Genomic DNA, 10,457 nt, shown 5'->3' with positions numbered 1-10,457 from the left:
AAGACAGGGGGCAGCTCCCCCATTCCCCAAATAAGCCCTCTCTGAACACGACAGGGCCGCACCTAGGGATGGATCTCCTTCCTGCCACCCGGGAACCGTCTTAAAATCAGCAGGTCGTATCTCCCGAGGGATCCCAGCTCGAAAAGGCACAGGACGGGCTGAGGGACCTCCCCTTCCCCGACCAGGCACAAATTTTTTTGCACCCGGGCCTTCTAGTTTATTAATAAAGAAGAAAGGAAAAACAGCAAAAAATTGGGTGCATTCAGTCAAAGATTTGAAAACAGCCTAATTCCCCACCATCAGATGAGTGGATTAGAAAACTGTGGTACATCTACACAATGGAATACTACACTGCTGTAAAAAAAAAAAAAAAGAAGAAGTAATTCTTACCATTTGCAACAGCATGGATGGAACTGGAGAGCATTATGCTAAGTGAAATAAGCCAGTCGGAGAAAGATAAATATCACATGATCTCACTCCTTTGTGGAATATAATGAACAACATAAACTGATGAACAAAAATAGAACCAGAGTCATAGAAGCATTGAACAGACCATCCAACCTCAAAGGAAAGGCAGGGTGGGAGGGGGAGGGAAGGGGGGAGGGACGGCGGTGAGGGGGTAAGAGATCAACCAAAGGACTTATATGCATGCATATGAGCATAACCAATGGACACAGATGGGGATGGGGTGGAAGGGTGAGGGCATATGCTGGGGGGTGGGGGCAGTCGGGCAGAGGTCAACGGGTGAAAAAGCAGACTTATGTAAGACTTTAAACAATAAAGAATTTAAATTTTAAAAAAGGTATCATGTTCATCCCTTGTACTTTAGTGTCTTCCAATAGTCTTCCCTCCCATAACCCATAAACATATTCCTGTGTCATCCACTTCTTTAAAAATCTCCTCAGCCTAACATCCCCCTATAACTGCAGTCCACTTTACTTTCTAACCAAGCTCTTATAAAACAGCCTTTAGTTAGTCTTCACTTTTTCACATTCCATTCAGGCTTCCTCCTACTTCCATCATGCTATTAAAACTGCCCTGAAAAGGTTGTCATTCCCTAATCAAATGCATGCTTTTCACTTTGATCTGGTTTAAGTATTTAACCCTGCTGATCACGCCCTTCTTGAAATTCTCTTCTCTGGATTCTGTTACAGCACCTACTCTTGATCCATCTTTTACTTTCCTGTTTTCTCAAATTCTCTTGTCAACCTCTTTACTTTAAATATTTGTTTTCACTTTGGTTCTGTCTTCCTCCCATCTCACTTCTCCTTTGTTTCTCTCTTTAAATATTTCCATCCACTTCAATGGCTTCAGTTGCAACTTAGAGCAAAACCTAGTTATGGCCCACCAGCCTCATTTCAGCTATTCTCAGCCTCCTCTACTGCATGATCCTAAGAAACCATACTACTGGCAGGACTTGACACATCATGCTTTCCTTCCTCTGTGCCTTCACACACATTATTTTTTCTTCCTGGAATGCCTGTCTTACCCCCTCCCATACCACCCTTCTCAATGTGACTCTTTCCTTTTCATCCTTCAATACTTAACTCAGGCATCATCATGAAGCTTTTAAGACTCCTTCTTTCCCGCCCTTTCTTACCCTTTCTGTTTAATACTGTGCTTATCCTTTTATGATGGCATTTACCAGTAACTTACTAAAGTTATCCATATAAAGATCTACGTTCCCTCCTTATTTCTCTTACAAGCAGGGCCCATGTCCTGTTTTTTGAATAATCAGTGCTAGAACAATAACTGGTACATAGAAATTACAAAACAAATGCTTATTGATTGAACTGAAATCTGTGTCACAAACCTAGAATTCTTTCTTCAACATATACTCTTATATACATTGTCTACTTACCATTCCTACTTACTGTTCCACCAACATGTCAAATTTGTACATACCAAGCTGAATTCATCCTCCACACACACATACTCCCCAACAAAATTTTCTGCTCTTCCTCTCCACTGTGTTGGTCAGCAGAAGGCTGTCTGTCTATTCACAAAAACCAGACACCTGGGAGCCATCCTTCTTGACCACCTCATCTCACTTGACCTACTCTCAAAAGTCACAAGGTCCTTCTGATTTCGTATTCTAGATATCTTTCAAATTCATCCCCTTCTTTCCATCTTCATGGCTGCAGCTCTGGTTCAAATCTTCATAACATAAAATTTGCCAGTTTAACTATTTTTAAAGTGTACAGTTTTGTGGTCTTAAGTACATTCACATTGTTGTGCTTACTAGAATAATTTTAAGAAAAAACTGTCTGGACTTCCTACCTACAGGCTAACTGCCTCCATCCCAGTGTGATCGTTCTAAAATGAAAATAATGGTACTAGATGAATTAAAACCCTTTCATTGCCTCCAACTGTCTACATTAATGGTTTTAGCACAAAGTTTTCACAGGTTCGAACTGAAGTAAGAAAATATATATAACGTGTGCGTGAATTTATATATATATATATATATATATATATATATATATATATATCACGTTCCTCTAGATTTTCTCAGTGTAGAGGTTGAGTGAATTAATAAACAACAATATTAATCAAGATAAGAAATACTGAAGTACACAAAGGAGGTAAGGAAAGTTTTGTTTTAGATAAGAAGCAAGAGGAGGTGACTTGAGGGCAGTTGCATATGTGAATCTAAAACTCAGAAAAGAGTTGAGATAAAAATCTATATTTGGAAGTTCTAGTATTTAAGTGGAATCAAGGAAGCAAATAACATATCTTAAGGAAATCATGAAAAGTATAAAGAAATATTGATAAAATAAAAAGATCAGAGAAAGAACAGCTATCATAGAAAAAGGAAAAAAAAATACATTTCAAGTCTTCTCACCCTGCCGCCATGGTTGAAGGAGGACTAGGCCTTAGAAACTAATGGAAAACTCGAAGGGCAGCACTTTTCAAGGCTTTTCTATCTCCTCTGCTGGAAGATGATTGTTATCCATCTCTCTTGAATTTCCCTGGTTCTTTCTCTTTGAAAAAAAAAATAATTTTAAGGCAACTATGTTTGATGGGGTAACCTCATTGCCTAAATAATAGGAATGGTTTTTCTGGAGAAAATTGTCTAGCCATTAAGAATGCTACTCTCACATTGACAAGTACACAATTACTCTCAAAATGAGGAATTTGTTCTGTTTTTACTCCTTTCTGTCACTTTGCAACAAAATTATCAAGTCAATAGGAGTAATTCAAGCCCACAATTTAGAAATGAGCCTTCAAAGTCACAGTACTTTTGAAAGAGGTATCACACTGGAGAGATGAGGGATGATAATTAACCTAGCTTGCATCTGGAATTCACTAGCAGTGTAGCACTGATCTAATTACTTTTGGTTTTGTCATGGAGTTATAATAAAAATTAAATATGTGCATAAATTACTTCTCATAGGCCCTGGTATATAGTACCCATTTAGTGTTACTTGCCTTTTTAAATATATCAAAATATTCTGTAAAAGTAAAAATTAGAAGTAAATCAATTAGAAAAAATGTAAATAACTTATGGTTCATCGACTTGATGGAAAGCCATGTATTTCCATAGACACAGGCATCAGTGTGGTGAGAGCCAGAGGGGAAGGGGGGTGGAGGTAGGTGGATGTGGGCAATGGGTGCATGACACAGTATACAGATGTTTTATTGAGTTGTACACTTGAAACCTTTACAGTTTTGTGAACCAATGTCACCACAATCAATCCAATTTAATAAAATAAGATGAAAATAAAACTATGCATTTTGTTGTATTAGATACATATTACATAGATACATAGAAAATATAAAAATAACTAGAGGCCCGGTACAAGAAATTCGGGCACAGGTAGGATCCCTAGGCCTGACTAATGATCAGTGTTGATAGGAGCCTTCCAGCTGCTGGCCAGGGCCTTCCTTTGTTCCGTGCCACCCCCTGGTGGTCAGTGCACATCATAGCGAGCGATCGAACTCCCGAGGAGACACTTTGCATATTAGCCTTTTATATATATAGACTAGTAGCCCGGTGCACGAAATTCGTGCACTGGGGTAGGGGGGAAAAGGGCCCCTCAGTCTGGCCTGCACCCTCTCCAATCTGAGACCCCTCAGGGAATGTCCAACTATCTGTTTGTGCCCACACTTTTAACAGATGACAGCTCCATTGTTGTTTCTTTTTTATGCTTAAAACCATTGGAATTAGTAGGTATTCAAAGTGTGTATACATTTTGGAGGGACACCCTGTATATCTCTAGTCAGTGGTGAAAGAAACCAACAGCAGATTTGGAACCCCCAGACAGGGAACCTCGCTCACTCCCCACATGTCTCCCCACTTCACTTTCCACCTTCGTGGGCAGCAGGAGAATCAACGTTTTCTCTCATTAATTCGGAAAAGCACATCCTAAACCCACTGCCCGGCAGGAGTGAGCTAGGCCCCAAGCAAGCGAGGCTCAGTCAGGGCAGCCTTCGCTCATGGGTGCTGGCACCCAAAGTGCACATTTCTCCTCTATAGTCGCCCCGACTATCCCACTGTTTCACTGAGAGGACGGAATTCCTCTCCGCCTCTGGGTTCTTGATCTTGAACGCTGACCGAAGGCACCTCAGAGAGGGCCGCCTGCGCCCACCAGGTGTGTCTATCTGCATCTGCTCCTGCCTCAGCAACTGCATTAACCCCCCAGAGGTGATCTCATAGCTGCACTGGCCTCCGTGGGAACAGGGCATCACCACTCCGCCCTCTCACTGTCATCTCACAGGCGCCCACCCTCAGCACCCAGAACACCCAGACACTCTCCAAAGGACGTGAGCGCATCAGAGGAGATGTGTGCATATCCTGTGGGGGTGTTAGGCATGCTGGGTTGATGGAAGTGCGGTGTGAACTTGTGCACGCCTTGGTTTGCAACTGTTGCAGGCGTGGGAGGGTGACAGTGTGCTGGGGGATGTTCACACGCCAGGGGGGGATGTGCACACCGGAGGCCTCTGGCTTTGCAGATCCACAAACCCCCGTGGTGCAGCCAGGAGGACGTCAGTCTGGCCCGCCACAGTGGCTGTCCCTGCGATCCTGCACCTTCTGGGCCAGGAGGCGGATCTTGAGCAGCCACTCCTGGGCACTGATTGGCCTGCAGGCGCTACTTCAGCTCAGCCTGCAGGCTCCGCTTGGCGCACTCACAGCTGTCACCACCGCCATGTGGGGAGTACAGGCCGCCCTCCGCCAGCCTGCCTCCCCTGTCCAGAGGCTCTCTGCACTGCTCACCTGCCCAGAGTGACTGGGGTTGGGCGGAAGCCAGGCGTCCTGCCCTGCCCAACCCCGGCCAATCCGCTCCTGTTCGAGCTGCTGCCCCGCCGGGAAGGGTCACGGATCCGGGTCCTGGGACCGCAGACAGCCTCAAGCACTGCCCCCCACCCGGCAGGGTCACAGATCCGGGTCTTGGACCGAGGACAGCCTTTCCCGCTGCCACCTGCCTTCAATATGCAAATTAGCCGCCATCTTGTTGCTTCAGGGTGGGGGTCCCGCTTGGGTGCCTGGCCAGTCTGGGTGAGGAGCTGAGGGCCGTTTTCAGGCTGGCGGGCGACTGAAGCTCCCAACCTCTCCTTTTTTCTTTTTTTTTTTTTATTCTGGGGTTTATTTACCTTCTATGGCTGTCACTGGAGCTGAGAGCCGGCTTTAATTCTGAGGCCCGGCTGCAGCTCTGAGACCTCGGCTGCTGAAAGCAAGGATCTAGGTCTGTTCTATAATTGAAACAATGTTGCGGTCCTGCTGGCTGAAGCCCAGCTGACTGAAAGCAGGTTTCTGGGTTTTGTTTAGCTTCTATATTTGTAACAATGTTTCTTAAACTGCAAGCTCAGAGGCTGGCAGCAGCAGGTGGGGAACGTTAGCTTCCTCCATCACTGAAGCAAGCAAGCCTCCTGTTCGCATCAGTGCCTGGCTGCCGGCCGCCATCTTGGTTGACAGTTAATTTGCATATGACCCTGATTAGCCAATGGGAAGGGTAGCGGAGGTACGGCTAATTACCATGCTTGTCTATTATTAGATAGGATGTTCACTGCAAAAATAAGTTTTCTATCTAGAATATAGCTAAATATATTTTTAAGTTTAAATAGACATTACATTATAGCAAAAATAGATTGTAACTACTAAATCCTATTTATGTATAATATCATCAGCTTACTTTTCTATAATGTGTTACTAAAATAATAGATGAAATACACCAACAAATGTGTTCCCAATTTGACTTAAGTAAGAATTTGAGGGAAAATTTTAATGAAGCTATTAAGACAAATAATCCATTTACCTATAATCTGAAATCTATAGTTCTCCACTAACCCAAGCCCTAGTGGAAGTAGCTTTGAACTAAGAACAAGGAAACCAGGCCCAGATTTGTCACTGTTTTAACCACAACCTTGCATAAGGGTTTACTTGTCTGCACTTCAGTGTCTTCATATTTAAAATAAGGAAATCCTAATCTTAGCTCTAACCTTTTTCCTATTTCATGAAGCCCTGGGGAAACTAGTGTTGAGTAAAATGTAAAGTAGCTGGAGCCTCTTTTAGTAACCGACATAATTTTTTAAAAGATATTATTGATTTGGACAGTGAAGAATAGCCCGCAGGCAGATCCTGCAAGGCGCGTCAACAGACATGCACACCTACCTTCCTGTTGGCACCGTCCACGCTTGGCAGGTCTATCTCATTCCTTACAGGAAGGAATAGGTTCTTCATTGTGTTTCAGAAGTCAGTAAGCTTTTACAAAACTAAGTAATTGACATTTTTCTCATTTCTGAGATCAAATTTTCATAAATCATTCAACCTGGATAAACTGAGAATGTGGTCGATCTAGCAATTGTTGAAATATAGTAAAGACATTGCAAAACATGATATTTAAGTATTTCCTCCTAACCTCTTCCCTTAGCAATTTGTACTAGTTTGAAATGGGAAAAAGTCCTAATGTATAAAAAGGAAACAAAAGTAAGAGGAGCCTATCTGTAAAGGAGAAGCCAAAAGAACCACACACAGATTCATCTCAGTAATTTGTGATTCCGCCAATTCAGAATTTGTAGTGATAATAGCTATGCCGAATAGAGCTTACTTTTATATTACAAGGAAGTTTTTTAATATTGCAGATGATTTTGTGGAGGAGGTATATATTTAACCAACTTGGAAGTAATGATTTCCTGACTTTTTACAATATATGTGGAGATATGCTCTTAATGTCTTCTCAAGATTCCTGCTGGCAGCTATTTGTCAATAGTTAATTCAAGCTCTATCATCTCTTAACAATGCACTTTAAATTCCATACTGACATTTCCCCCCTCCTCTGCAAATCAAGTTAGTGAAACATTGTCTGAATTAAAGGATTTATGTAATTCTATGAACCATAATATTCAGAGTATATTAGCTCTAGTTTTGGTCAGTAGTCCAACTTATACAAACTGGTCTGTGAATAAAGTGAATTGTCCAGTGAATCTTCTAGTTCAAGTAGTTGCACCAATAGGCTGAAGTTGTGAATGTATAAAACTTATGTATAGCTTGTATTTGAGAAATTTGTAGTAACAAATGTAGGACAGATTTGCATTTTCACTCTAAGATCATTACTACATTTCTCAAAGCAAAGATTTTTTTTAAAATATATTTTATTGATTTCTTACAGAGAGGAAGGGAGAGGGATAGAGAGTTAGAAACATCGATGAGAGAAACATCGACCAGCTGCCTCCTGCACACTCCCCACCGGGGATGTGCCCACAACCAAGGTACATGCCCTTGACTGGAATCGAACCTGGGACCCTTGAGTCCACAGGCTGACGCTCTATCCACTGAGCCAAACCAGTTAGGGCAAAGCAAAGATTTTTGACTCATCAGATTCTTTCATTTCATATTTGTGTTTTCTAACAGGACTCGATATATGCAGAATCATCCAATAGCCTGGAGCTAGTTTTCAGTGTTGGATGCAGCTGACCAGTGTGTACGACACTAAGAATGCCCTCATTCCTTTAGTGTCTAGCTCTGTACTAGGTTTATTTGCAAAGAACCCTCATGCATGGGTCCCTATAAATGAGGCACGCTGCTCCCATATAAATGAGGCGAGCTGGAGCAGATTAGACTAAGTTGCTCAGCTGTCTCTGAGAAAGGAAGGTAGTGTATATATGTATGGGCATGATTTTTGCGTTTAATGAAGACTTCTCTGTATATAACAAGCAAGTTTTTAGTTAATGTTTTATACTTTCAGTAAAGAAAATAAAAGAAAAACAATTAATGGTCTGATTCCATCATTTTTTGTCAAGCAAAACTCTCACTGACCCACAGGAATGTGGTCTCTCTCCCCTGGAGTCGCCTAAAAACACCACAGAATGGGCTTCTGAACTTTCACTCTATTTTCCGTATAATGGTTTTTAATCAACTGAAAATCACCTACCTTGGACTAAAAAGCATATTTAGTCATTTCTAGCCTATTTATACTTCTCAGGAATAGAAAGTTTTTTTGTTTTTGTTTTGTTTTGTTTTGTTGTTGTTTTTTTACTATTACCATTAGTTACTTTATTAAATGGGAAAGCATGGTGCATGGTTTTATCTTTCTCTTTCTTAATTTTGTTTTATTGCTTAAAATATTACAAAGAGTAGTATGCAGAAAGTTTTTAAATGTATTATGTAATACCCTTTGTAATACTTATAGCGAAAAATAAAAAAAAAATGTAGTACAGAAAGTCTGTTTTTATCACCATCAAATCATTTGTTTATATTTAAATTATTTTCATGCCACTGAGACAAGAAGTTTTTCCTGCTAGTCCCCTAATTCCTGGCTGTATTAGCTAACTCTATGAAAAAGAAATTTAATGCATAAGAATTGTACAATATGCCCATGTTACTTATTTAGCTAAGTAGCAGGTGTAAGATTGCTAACATTTCTATATTGAAATAAGGTAAATCAGTTTCAAACTGCTCTCCATTTAATGTGTCATCCTGTCATTACATGGACGTCATTGATTCACAACCTTAACACAAATAGGTAAATGTATTGAAATGCGTACCTTCTGTTTTTCATGTAGCATCAAATGCTCACATAAGCTGAAGATCTGGGTTAAAGTTTGTGTTGTTGCTGTTTTTTTTAACCTCAGATACTTGGCACTCGGCACCAGTGTCTCTTGCTTACAGTAATGCTTTATTTTTTAACATGACTACCAGGATTGCTTGGTCACAGGCAACCACTGTCCTTTTTCTGCCAAAACATTCCTGACAGTAACTGCACTTTCTGTATTCATTTTTCCCTTTCCACCTCTTGCTCCTAACAGGTTGGAGAGGCTGGTGGACGTCCTGCGGAAGAAGGTTGGAGCAGGGCCCGTGAGGACAGTGATCTGACTGAAAGCGGCAGTCTGGGAAGCAGTCACATCTGGTGACCAGGCTGATTCATTCAACGCTGTGTAAACACTAAAGCCTTAACTTAGCAAACAGTTGTTAGAAGTGGGACACTCCAACCACATTCCAAGCTGAGATAAAATCAAATCACAAATGTTTAACCACTTTGTTGCTGACTTGGGTTATTTATCCAAATGTATTAACTGCGGACTTTTACCAATGGATAGCTATAAAGTTGTAGTTTATTTGTAACTATTTTCTGCCTCACTATATTTAACATAACGCTTTTTACTGAGAGACTATTATAGAAACATTGTGAAGTTGGTCAGGATTATGTCTTCACATATGGCCCTTTCTAAATCAAAATGCAGCAAAGTAAATATTGTCTAAACCTTAATCCACTGTGTTAGGTCAAAACTTCAAATACACGCATTTTTCAATATAGAGTTTATTTCTTACCTGATGAGAGTTTATAGTCTTCCTTCAATGCATGCATGTAATCTTTGTTAGTATTCAAGAATATTAAGTATGGATACTAAGAATTAAATGTATAATTTCTTTTAATAAGAGTTTGGTACATTAAAATTATCATGATTTTTGTTTCAATAAAAACAATACAGACTATCTTCAATGAAAAGAGGATATTGTTACTGTGTACTTGTAAATTCAATATTTTCAATGCTTTGATGAATAATTATCTAAACTTTATTTAAACTGTAGAAATTGCCAAGTTTATCTAATAGACTGGGACACTTTGGCTTGAAAATCTGTCTGTGCCGCATGCAGGGGCCATCCAACTTGTTGCACATGCTTTTGATGATCTTTACTTAGATTACCATTTGAATTTTTGTTGTGGAGGAAGAGAAATTGATATGTAACTTACAATAAAATGATAATGTAAAAACACATGGTCTTAGAAAAGAGAAAACCTACAATTTGGTTCAGGTTACATACTTTTTTCATTCATAACTTAAAATAGTTACAGCATAGTCACTTCTAACCATATGAAATTATTAATAAAACTAAGATTTGTAGATATGGCTGTAGGAAAAACATGTTCTTTTTTAGATTGAATAGATGAGAGGCCAATAGAAAATGACTATGTCTAGAATTGGGTGAAAAAGACAAGTAGAGAATAAATTCATGA

The 10,457-nt window shown here is 40.3% G+C and overlaps 1 protein-coding gene across 2 annotated transcripts in view; it reads left to right on the top strand.

Moving 5' to 3' along the window:
• MIPOL1 (mirror-image polydactyly 1) overlaps window positions 1-10,214 on the top strand; it is a 260,511-nt gene extending 250,297 nt beyond the window's left edge. Inside the window, exon 10 of one of the 2 annotated variants that reach the window (XM_023751493.1) lies at window positions 9,247-10,214. In XM_023751493.1, coding sequence (XP_023607261.1) covers window positions 9,247-9,313 — 67 coding nt within the window. In that variant the 3' untranslated portion in view covers window positions 9,314-10,214. The remainder of the gene's footprint in view (window positions 1-9,246) is intronic. The other variant, XM_006085815.3, reaches the window with a different exon arrangement.
• Window positions 10,215-10,457: the final 243 nt, after the last annotated feature.

This window comes from Myotis lucifugus, unplaced genomic scaffold, assembly GCF_000147115.1.
Source record: "Myotis lucifugus unplaced genomic scaffold, Myoluc2.0 scaffold_22, whole genome shotgun sequence".
In the NCBI taxonomy this organism is placed as follows: Eukaryota; Metazoa; Chordata; class Mammalia; order Chiroptera; family Vespertilionidae; genus Myotis; species Myotis lucifugus.
Note: the sequence above shows the minus strand (reverse complement) of the source record. Positions and strands in the feature narration are given on the sequence as shown.